The 11,524-nt window shown below is 45.6% G+C and overlaps 1 protein-coding gene across 1 annotated transcript in view; it reads left to right on the top strand.

Moving 5' to 3' along the window:
* The window catches only part of WDYHV1 (WDYHV motif containing 1), a 13,861-nt gene extending 9,533 nt beyond the window's left edge, over positions 1-4,328 (top strand). The window contains exon 5 of the mRNA XM_009866189.1: positions 4,195-4,328. Within this exon, the coding sequence (XP_009864491.1) occupies positions 4,195-4,328 (134 nt within the window). The remainder of the gene's footprint in view (positions 1-4,194) is intronic.
* Positions 4,329-11,524: the final 7,196 nt, after the last annotated feature.

The raw sequence follows: 11,524 nt of genomic DNA, 5'->3' as shown, positions 1-11,524 counted from the left end.
CCTGCTGAAAGAAAAGGAGTGAATCTGATATTTTGTTCACATAATAAAAATTAAGAAGGTACAGTTTGGGATACAGATTCATCACCTTAGGGCTGCCGAGTGCAGCCTGAGATTTTCTTTTAAGTCTTCTCTCCAGAGGTTAATGAGGTCTGATTCTGCTTAGTTTATGAGTCCTGATGAGATCAGCCCTCCTTACTGCAAGCTTGTGTAAAGTACAACTTGCACAGTACATTTCAAAATTACTCAGAACAGATGGTCTTACGGCTTATATACAACTGTTAGCATCAGCTCAAACACTGAAAAGCATTGGCTTGAATTTCAGTTCTCCCTAGGTGTTTGGTAGCACACTGGCAGGATTGATTTGTAAAGGCTTTTTGTTCTTTATTAAAATCCCTGGTAGATGTAAATGATTAGGGTTTTACTTTTTGGGGGGGTTGTTTTGTTTTGAAAATCATGAGTAGGACAGGTGAGAAATTTTGGAGGCGCTGTGTATGACACATCTACGTAGCAGGCACGCTACAAAACAGAGGCCAGGCAGATGTTTGTCCTTTCCTTCTGTATCTTCTCTAAGATGGTGGTGGGATCCTAGTGAAAGCAAAAAGAAGCACTGATATGCATGTAAGTAGCTCCTATCCTCTTCATGGGAGCCTTCTGCTCCTCTCACTTGAGAATAAAACTCGAGTCTGTCAAGTTAGGTCCTTGCCTTCATGAGCTTTTGTGGAAGTAAAGAATCAAGTCGGGATAGAGCCAATAAAAGTGCATTTAAGGATAGAAGTATTGAAATTCTAGGAGTTTATTGAAATTACACTGAAAGTGACCAAGATGGTGTGCACAATCAGTTCTCTCTCAGCTGTGGGGACGGCACCCTCTGGCTGAGCGTGGTAACAGCCTTTCCAGCTCTGCCTGCAAAAACACTTCTCTCCCTGCTCAAGCAAGGGAGGGGGATTTGAAGAGAACTGTAGACACCTATGCAAATCTCTGAAAAGCCCAACTGCCTAAGAGTTTTAGGTGTCCCCAAGGTTAGTCAGCAACAGAACTGATCATGGAGGCTTCGTTTCTGTCTTGCTCACCTCCTTGCAGCCCTTCAGCTGCTTTTTAACTGCTGTTGGCAGAAGCCAGAAATATCATAGCTAACAATGCCTCTGAGAGTTTCTGGCCTTTTGTTTCATCTCTGCTTGGGGCAAAAATGTCAGACTTGATTAAAAAAATAAAATTACGCAAGCTAGAGTCACCATCCCTGGAGGTGTTTAAGGAAAGACTGGATGTGGCACTTAGTGCCATGGTCTAGCTGTTACAATGCTGTTGAGTCATAGGCTGGACATGACATGATGATCTCAGAGGTCTTTTCCAGCCTCAGCGATTCTGTGATTCCCTGAATGTGCCTGCTAGGTCTCATTGACCGCGTATGTGTGTAACAAAGTGGGTTTGGTTAAAGAGGAAAGTTTAAATTAGACATTAGGAAAGTTCTTCACTATGAGGGCTGTGAAACACTGGGACAGGCTGCCCAGAGAGATGGTGGAGGCTCCATCCCTGCAGACATTCAAGGTCAAGCTTGATGGGGCACTGAGCAACCTGATCTAGTTAAAGGTGTCCCTGCTCACTGCAGGGGGCTTGGACTAGATGACTTTTAAAGATCCTTTCCAACCCAGTGCCTCTGAGCATGCACGAATGCAAGCTAGTGTAATAGCCACAATACCTGAGGAGTACTGCCAGTGTAATATAAGTCTTTAAAAAAATAATAATAGAGCTGCACTTGACCTTGTATAATACAAAATCTCCTCCTCCTCACTTTTGTGGGGCAATCCTCTTGGTTTGTCGACTGTAGCATCCAGATGTCTCTTCTGCAAGGTCTGCTGCCTGTTGCTCTTTATTTGCTTCACCTGTTCTCATGCGTTTTTGCAGTGCTATTTTGTACAGCTGCAAGGTCTAACATAACACGCACAGAATTCAGATACAGCCCAGGTGAAAAAGAGACTGAATTGCTACCTCCGAGTTGAATAAAACAGGAGAAGGCTCATGGATAACTCTCACACTGCTTCAGTGCCCTCTACTGACCGGTTCTTAGAGCATTGCACTTCACAGGAACGTTCTTGTTTGCTTTGTTAAAACATTTTTTAATCTCATCAGACTTCTGTGATGGACTGTATTATGCTCTTTTGAATTTAAGAGAATATTTCACTTCTTACGGCACTGTAATAGCAACTTCCAAGTTGCTAACAACAGCAGCTCTGTTTGGAACAATCCCCTTTGGGCTTCTTTACCATTCACAAAACAGTTTTATGAAATTATTATTCTGCTATGCTCAGTGCACATAAAGCAGGAGGTTATTTATCTTTCAGATCTTAAACTATATGAAGAATAACGTTAATTTTAAAACAAAAGCATCTGGGAGGAAAAAACAGTTTGGGAATTAGAAAGCAAGCTTACCAGTCTACCAGCAAGCAAGAGCTGTTATCCGCTGCTAATTGTTCTTGAGCTGCAACAGCAAATTGCTGGGCTTGTGCTATTTTAAATCCCCACATGGGCAGAAATTGGTCCTGTTCTGCCAGACTCACTTCAGCGGGAGAAAGGTGCTTGGCTGAACATAAGGATTTTCAATAAGCAGAGCCCACACAGAAAAGAGTTAGAGGCCAGACCTTGGAATTGATGAGAGCTGGGATTAGGCAAATCACAAAGCCGTGCCACAGTGTAGACACGGCGCAAATAGAGGGCTTTGGCAGCTGGATTACGGCTGGGACTCCTGGGTCTGGGATTCCCAAACATTGTCTTCCCTTCCTCATTTACACTGTCCATCGTGGTAAGCCTAATTACACAAGCTTTTTGCAGCTGAAGCAAATTCCATCCTATGGATTTTGTAATCCATTCATTAGAGCCTACTCTTGTTTGGTTCTTAATCCTTAAATGAGCACATGAATCATCCATGTTAAAATAAGTACTTAAATATAGCAGGAAAGCTAAAACAGTAAATCCAATGGCTCTCCCACTCTGTTCTTTAAACTCATTCTCTTCCAGTTTTCTTTTAACAGGCATTAAAAAAGATTATTTGCCCAGATTGTCAGAACATAAACCAACAAGCCCATGGATGTTTGTAGTCAGAGCTGAATAGGCTGAGGAATCGGAAATCTCTGATCAGCATGGTTCTGAGTCAGCAAAGCTTGTACCAGGCTAGCTCCAGAAAAAGGGATGTATAAGGCACCTAAACCCAAAACTGCATGCCGGTGCTTTGCAGTGAGCTCTCTGCAATCCACGGCCGGGACAGAACGGTTTCTACCTCTCCTGTGGGTGCCAGAGCAGATCAACCTCCTGGGAAAGAGCCATCATGCTTACTTTTCTCTTGAAACTATGGTGGTTAACCTAGTCCCACTCTGACTTCTTGGAGTGGTTCAGGATTTCAAAATAGAACCGCACAAAAGCATTTACCGCAGTCTTTCTTCACCTGAGCATCCCTCTACAGCTCGGGCTGGGTTATGTCAGGCATTTCCTTGGCCCCCCTATTCCGGCCTTGCAGTGGGCCAGCATACAGCAGGGACAGAGTTCAGGGTGAGAGGGGAGGCAAATACAGAGCGAATACTGCAGCCGGGCTAGTAGCGAATCATAGGTTTGCCAAGGGGCTAGTGGCTTCTGAGACCCTGAGCACCTTCCAGTTCTGACTGCTGCTCTGGTCCAGCTGCCCTGTAGTCCCTGCAAAAGCTGACTGGGTTGACTTTGGCTCAGAACTTAGAGAAGAACTCAGAAGAATTCCTCCTCTGCTTTTGAGTAAGTAGCTTTGTGTGGATGCAGAAAGCCTGCAAGCACCTGTTGTGTTGCAGTTCCCTGCGTCGGTTGTTATTTGCGCTCCAGTTCTCTGGCACTACTTGACCCTTCTAGGCTGCTGTTGCAGGGAAAAATCTTACTCTTTCCTACGCTCACTAGTTCCTAATGACAGGATGGTTACTGATCTGGTAATGTGATTGTTGCCATGGGCGGAGAGAGAGATTGGGGCAAAAGCAACATTTTGAAGACTGGAAATACATGTCTTGGTAGCATTGAATCTTGCCAGACTGCTGCTGAGCAAGAGTGCTACAAACTCCTTGCTCTTTTGAACTGAGCTATCAAAGAGGAGATTTGAGGCTTTTTCTTGATAGATGTGTACCTGTGCTACAGAAGCTACATCAGGAACTTAAACATGATTTCCCTTTTCTGGTCCTTTTTTAGACTCCAAGATGAACTTGGATGATTTCATCAGTATGAATCCCAAAGTGGGATGGGGCTCAGTGTTCTCCCTTTTGGACTTTGTGCATCGATTTGGCAGACGGACTGAATACAGCTATTCCTTGGAAGGACAGTGAAGGGAACAAAGTTCTCCCTGGTTCTGAGTGGGTGTGTTTTGTTTTGCTGCTGTTACAATTGTATTTATGGTTTACATTTCTGTATATGGAATAAAATAGAATACCCAATCAAAAATACTATTAGCTGAATAAAAACTTTTATTTTGATTATGTAAGAATGAACTTGTTTTTTCATGTCCCGCCACAAGCATGTTACTTTTACATCTACTGTCCTGAAATTGAATAGAGCATTTCTGTGCTGTGAGAAAAGCTTTTGGAAAAAGCTATGCATAAAATAGGGAACAATGTAGCTCAGTTTGCCCACATTGCCACATTTTAGAAGTGTGACACAGTTTATTTTCTTGATGTTATGATTTCTATCACTGATGTAAACAGATGCTGCGTGCCCGTTTGGTCACTAACTTTATCAGATAGGCCTTATTTAGCAGAAGGATAAAGATCAGACCCACAAAGGGAACACAGATCTAGTAGTATGGTCCTGAACTCCCAAGCACTGCATAAATTGTTAAGGTTGGAAAAGACCTTTAAGATCATCAGGTCCACTATGTAAAACCGTGTGAGTTTCTAGGTTTCTGTGCTGTACAGGGCAGGGAGAACACCCGCTGTTTCGATTAAACTGTTCTAATGCTGCCAGGTGCTGGAAGATGCAGTTTCTTCTGCTGCTTACGCTGGCTATGCGTTCTCACCTGCCCCCATGTGCTTGCACTTGGCATTTGTCGGGCATCATGGTAATCCAGGATAGGAAGATAAACTGACAGAAAGAAGTGTTTTATTTTCTGCCTCTTAGCTCCTTGGATGGGCTTGCCAGGAGGTCAGACAGCTGCTCTCACTGGTATAAGGAAATCAGCGGGGACATATGGTTGGGGGGAAGGGAATGAAAAAGGCTCTGCTGCACCGGGTCGCTTGCTGCTGGATTTCCTTAGAGGTGATATCAAGCTGCAGGGGAGCACAGGAAAGCCATCACAGAATCATAGAATGGTTAAGGTTGGAAGGGACCTTGAAGAACATCTAGTTCCAACGCCCCTGCTGTGAGCAGGGACACCTCTCTCTACTAGCCCAGGTTGCTCAAAACCCCACCCAGCCTGGCCTTGAACACTGCCAGGGATCGGGCATCCACAGCTTCCCTGGGCAACCTGATCCAGTCTCTCACCACTCTCAGGGTAAGGAACTTCTTCCTTATATCTAGTCTAAAACTCCTTCCTTAGATCTACTCTAAACCTAGGCTCTTCCAGCTTCCACCTGTTACCCCTTGTCCTATCACTACAGGCCCTTGTAAAAAGCCCTTCTCCAGCTTTCCTGTAGGCCCGCTATTAGGTCATGCCGGAACTTTCTCTTCTCCAAGCTGAAGAACCCCAGCTCCCTCAGCCTGTCCTCATACCAGAGATTCTCCAGCCCTATAATCATCTTTGTGGTCCTCCTCTGGACCCGCTCCAGCAGACCCATGTCCTTCTTGTACTGTGGGCTCCAGAACTGGGTGCAGCACTCCAGATGGGACGTCAGCTGGAGCAGAGTAGATGGGGAGAATTACCTCCCTCAACCTGCTGGTCACACTCCTTTTGACGCAGCCTGGGACACGACTTGCTTTTTGGTCTGCAAGTGCTCACTGCCAGCTCACGTTGAGCTTCTTGTCAACTCACACAGCCAAGTCCTTCTCAGGGCTGCTCTCCATCTGCTGTCTGCCCAGCCTATATTTGTGCTTGGGATTGCCCCGACCCAGGTGCAGGACCTTACACTTGGCCTTGTTGAACTTCATGAGGCTGGCATGGCCCCATCTCTCCAGCCTGTCGAGGTCCCTCTGGATGACATCCCTTCCCTCCAGCGTGTCAACAACTCCACAGTTTGGTGTCACAGGCAAACTAGCTGAGGGTGCACTGTATCCCACTGTGCATGTCGCTGACAAAGATGTTTAACAACAGAGCTCTGTCGACTCCAACCCCTCATGTGGGTTGGGAGTTTGGAACAAAGTCTCCCACATCGTAGAAAAGTGCCCTCAACGTGGGATCACAGAAGTAGGCTGAGATGGGGTATGTAATTCTCTGAGTTTGGGCCTGTTCTACTTCACATGCTAGCATGTCATAGAATCACTGACCAGTAGAATAGTTCAGGTGAGGAGGGTCAGGTGGTCTCTTGTCTGATCACGTGTTGAAATCAGGTCAGACCTGGCTGCTCAAGGCTTTATCCAGTCAGGCCTTGGAAACCTACTGGGATTGAGACTACAATGAACACAGGTGGTGGACTTCGGTTTTGGTGAAGAAAAGCACAGTACAGTTTTAAGTATTAAGGGATTTTTTTTATTTGTAAGTACAGAAAAATGTAAAAACTTAAAAGATACTTATATTAGTGTTATATGCGTGTTGTTATATTCATGTTCTATTATTGTATCTCCCATCAGTTCCAGAGAATTCACTCAGCATATTAACAGCTGAGACAGACCGCTGAAGAACTGTGGGACTGATTCGCTTCATCCAGGCATCTCTTTTTCTGTGTCAAAAGGGCCTGCTGAATGCAGAAACTTGGACTTTCTGTTGCCAGATGCAGCACAGCTGGTCAGCTGTGCAGAGAGGCTGTTACCACATGCATTCCTTGGATGCCAGCACAGACCATGGACAGGAGGGCAGTTGTCGGGGTGCTCATCTGTGGAGTGGGAGAGTTGATCTCTAGTTTCTGTCTCTGTGAACCTGCTTCACCAGAAGAGATGGAGATGATGGAACTGGGGATTCCTGATAAACTGGTACTCAGGGCTCTCCCAAGAGGGGACAGCTCTGGATATCACCAGATACACTCGTGTAAAAGGTGTGATTTATCAGTATTTGGATGAAATGGCAGCTCTTTCTGCATGATGCTGATGAATGAGCACACGGTCATCTTACTTACTATTTGTGAGTGATGTAAAGACTGGTGGTGAATGGGTACAGCCATTGCCTGCTCAGCTTTGTACAGATGCCAACTCAGTGCTCAGAGTGTTGCACTCACTGCCCAGGATAGACAGTAGCAGAACTGAGAATTTGAAGATCCACCTTTTAGATGAATGGGCTATGTTAAGCACTTTTATCCTTCAAGTAAGTGACCGAATCTCTTACACGTGCATTGCTCAACAGACCCTTTAAGCTGTTGCACAACATTGGGTTCTCATCCCTCTCTACTTGAGTAGGTCATTTCACTTAAATATTGAGCTGCTGTCCTCAGCTGCTTTCCAGTGCTTGAAATCTGTGACACACTCTCTTTAGTGAGGCTCAGACACAAGAATTTTTCTGGTTTAATCTAGTTTCAGGATCAAGGCTGTTAAGGAGAAAAGATGCAACAATTATTCAGAATATACAAGGTGGGGGTTTTTTTAAAAAAAAAGCCACGTGAAGAGGCAGTCGTTTTTTTCTCTAATCATTCTGAACAGATGCTTAATTTTACATGTCGCAGGCTGGGTATGCATGATGACAGCCTTTCTATAATTAACAATCTTTTCGTAACTCTCGTAAAAAGTTGGCATTCCAGAGGGGTAGGTAAAAGCCAGATAATTCTTTCATTCAGTGCTGAGGATGTTGATACTGTGGTGCTGTCTCTGAAGCCCCTCAAGCCTGGTGGCATTTCATCACCATTTCAGATGTGCTACGAGAAAAACAGAAATCAGGAATACACCAAGCGCTCATTTAGGGCCCCAAACATAAGGAGGAGCTACTTGCTTTACTGTAATCTGCCCTTTTTCTAATGCTGATTAGCTCTGACAGCCCAGTAGACGGACTAATTCCCTCCTCTCTTTGCTCCTTTGGCTCTCCAATTAACCCTCATCCCGACTGTTTTGGGGAGCTTGCTGTGTTTAACCTTTCTGCTTGCACCTCAGACTGATGCTTGAGACTGCCCCATTCACTGAGCACCCCAGTTAAGTCAGGGACAAAAGCCAAGTTTGTCAAGACCTGCTTTGCCAAGTGCCTGCAGAAGCAGAGCATGTCACAAGTGCCAGGAGAGAACTGCCACCATAAAGCTGATGGTGAGGAGGCAGCTTCACTGCCTGACTACTAATTATCAGCTTTGTGATCACTGATACATTTAAGAATCAAGTAACTGATACCATGGGTGTACGTAGGTTTGGAGTACCCCTTGCAGCACGGTGTGACTTGGTGGTCCTCTGGTGCAGCTCTGAGCTGGCCAGTACAGCCAGCCCAGCAAAGTGGGAAAAGGGAAAGCCTCACTCCTTGATGCAGGGGAGCTGGGCTCGTGCTTCTATGAAATATGAAATAATATGAAAGCTGTGACATTACTGCAGGGCTGATTTGCTGGGGTGCACTGGCACAGCAGGATCAGCGTGTGCTCACCAATACTCCTGCTGTAGGTAGCTCTTGGGACATTTAATTTCCCCTGTGTCTAGATGATGTCCCAGTGTGTCCAGCACAAAGATGTGTTTATTTGCACTTTCAGTACAACCATTTCTTAGTACGGCTTAGCTTTCCCTTCCCTTTTAGCCATCTTTGCCTTGTCCTTTCCTACAGTGAAGCCCTTCTGTTGTTCAGATATTATTACACCATTATTGTGCCGAGAGCCTTTGTGTGGTGACTTTTTGGCCTCGGTCACCCTTGAGTCAGGCATTGAGCAGAGTGAGGAGAAACCCCCCCTGCCCTCAGGTCTGTTACTCACAATCCCATGGTCTACCAGCTTCTGTATTCTGCTGGTCACTGGAAATTTCCCAACACTTATAATTCTAGACATGTTAAGGCAAAACCCTGATAGCCTTGTATTCATAATGGTGGGACATCCCATCTCACGGGTGGATCCTCTTGCCTCCATCAGGCCATTGATGCAGTAAGCTGCAGCATAAGAGCACATCCATGTCTCTCCTGCCTTTTTCTCCTTTTTACTGCTGCTTTTTAATTAAAAATATAGTTTACTTAATAGGTCCCATCTTTGAGACTTTAGGAAAAAAGCGCCATATTTCTAGCATGTATTTTCTTGGTCAGTGCCTCTCTGCAAACATAAACAAGTGAGTCTGTCTTGAGAAAATACCATTTCTCAGCTGGCCAGCAGAGAGAGCAGTCAGCATTTGGTGGAGGTGCGGGTTGGCACGCTTGGTCAGAGGTGCTCTCCTGCTCGCTTGGCGCTACCAGTAACTGTTACAGGTCAAAAAAAAAGTAAATTCTGAGAGCAGTGCAGAGGTGATCCGTATCTTGCAAGGTTGCTGCACATGGGTTACATCTTGCCTTTCACTGCTTGAGTCTAATGCCAGTGCAAATCCTTCCTGCTCATCAAAGACTATATGTATCATCAAAGCACCTACCCATATTCTGGGATCTGTTCAGCATTCACAGTCCTGCCGAAATGGGCGCATGATACCTTAGATTATCAGACTAATTGCTTTGCTGTCAATATATGGATTTCGGGGGCTAAATTTAGGCACCCAGAGCATTGCAATCTGATCTTAAATAAGCTGCAGGGAGGCACCGGGGCGCCTTTGTACGAATTGGATTCTGGGATGAGGGCCTCGGTCGGGACATTTTGACCCGTGTGGCCTCTTCTCCTCATTCCCTCATTGTCCATCCAGAGCCTCAAGCAGTGATGCTCTCCAAACACCTGCTGTGAAATGGCCATCTCTGGGGTCTGCTTTTCTTTTGCTAGACTGAATTTGATCCAAACTTTCTCCAGTTTAGTATTTTTTTCCCCCCCACCTTTTCAGCAAACGTGTTCTAGACTGAATGACCTGAGAAATCTGCACAGGGTTATAGGAAGGAGGTGTGAAAACCTCACTGTGTCCCTACAGTAGTCACAGTTGCCTCCCACTTGCAGAACCACTACCGAGACACCATCCGTGATCCAGGTGGTGACTGTCCCCCCACGACTGGCATGGGCTGAGCTGCACTGCCGGAGGGGAGGACCTGCAGAGGATCGCTTCACACATCACCTGGCTGAGCAGATGGCTCCAGGCTTGATGGGGTTGCCCTCCTATGACACTTCGGATTCGCAGGCTTGGAGGATCTCATCTCCTCTCGAGGTGAAACCTGTCTGGACATCTGTCTCTCTTCAGGTAATTACCTCCTCAGAAATTTGAAGGAGAGAATGCTAGTAATTTTCTTCTCTCTTCTGGCTTCCTCCTTATGCAGGAGTAGGCTCAGTTGAGGCCAAGGTTAATGAAGTGTGCCCAGAGAGTGAGTGTCTGGAGACATCTGCTCAGGTTTGCTCAGCCACTGCGTGCACCCTTCCCCGTGGAGCCTGGCGCTGGGTGAAGGTTTCCGTTTGCGACTACAGAGTCGGAAGTGAAGCGCTCCGTGCAAATGCGCCCTTTCAACAAGTTAAGTGCAGCTGCAGTGGTGGTTCTGGAAAATCTCTCCAATTTGACCTAAGATAAACAAATACGGTTGCTTAAGTATCCTCAATGTTTCCTTATACTTACAGTAGGAAATACTTGGATACTGAGGGCAGCTGAAACAAATCTTAGTTATCTAAGGCTTCTGGTGAGTCCCTGAGTTTCTGAGTGAGCTAAGCTGCTTCCTAGGCATGAGCTGTACCGAGCTTTTGTTTACAGCAATAAAAATAAGCATTCAAAGGTCGTGAGCTGTGAGCTGTCACTCACAAAGTCTGGGTGAAGCGGCATTATTCACCTGAAGCTCATTTTGAGTGTCTGGCGCTGGTGCAGAGATGAGCAAGGTATTTCTGACAAGCCAGATTCCTGACCTCATATTGCTTAAAACCAGGAAATGTTCATTTGGCCTGGGTCAGTGTCATACCAGCCTTCCCGTGCAAGGCTATATCTGGAACTCAAACACTGCAATAAGGCAGGAATCATTATATGTTATTTATTTTAAAACAGCCTACACAGTAAGAAGATGGTAGTTATCTCAGCCTTCCCTTCTTTTTAGTAGGCAATTGTGGCCGTGTGCTTCCACCATCTCAGCCTGGCTGCTGAAATGGCAGCGCACCAGCCCCATGCTTGGAGCCATCCTGAGAAAATATTCTGCTGCGGCTTTTTAACCACTTATTCATAAAGCTCCCTCTGCTTCCACCATTTCTAACCGTGCTGGTGAAGCAAGGGTTTCCAGTCCTTATTTACAGCCAGTGTAATCGGTCTGACTATTTATACTGTACTCATCACAGAGCACTTTGCTGTATGAAACGGTCACAGTTATATTTATACGAGCGCAAAAACAGTCATTGCAAATTGAGGAGGCGACATTCAGAGTATTTTTTCCTCGCTACGTGACGCTGTTTCTTTAGCA

The sequence above is a fragment of the Apaloderma vittatum genome, unplaced genomic scaffold (assembly GCF_000703405.1).
Source record: "Apaloderma vittatum isolate BGI_N311 unplaced genomic scaffold, ASM70340v1 scaffold10950, whole genome shotgun sequence".
Lineage (NCBI taxonomy): Eukaryota > Metazoa > Chordata > Aves > Trogoniformes > Trogonidae > Apaloderma > Apaloderma vittatum.
The sequence above is the reverse complement of the archived record's forward strand: the minus strand, read 5'-3'. Positions and strand labels throughout refer to the sequence as shown.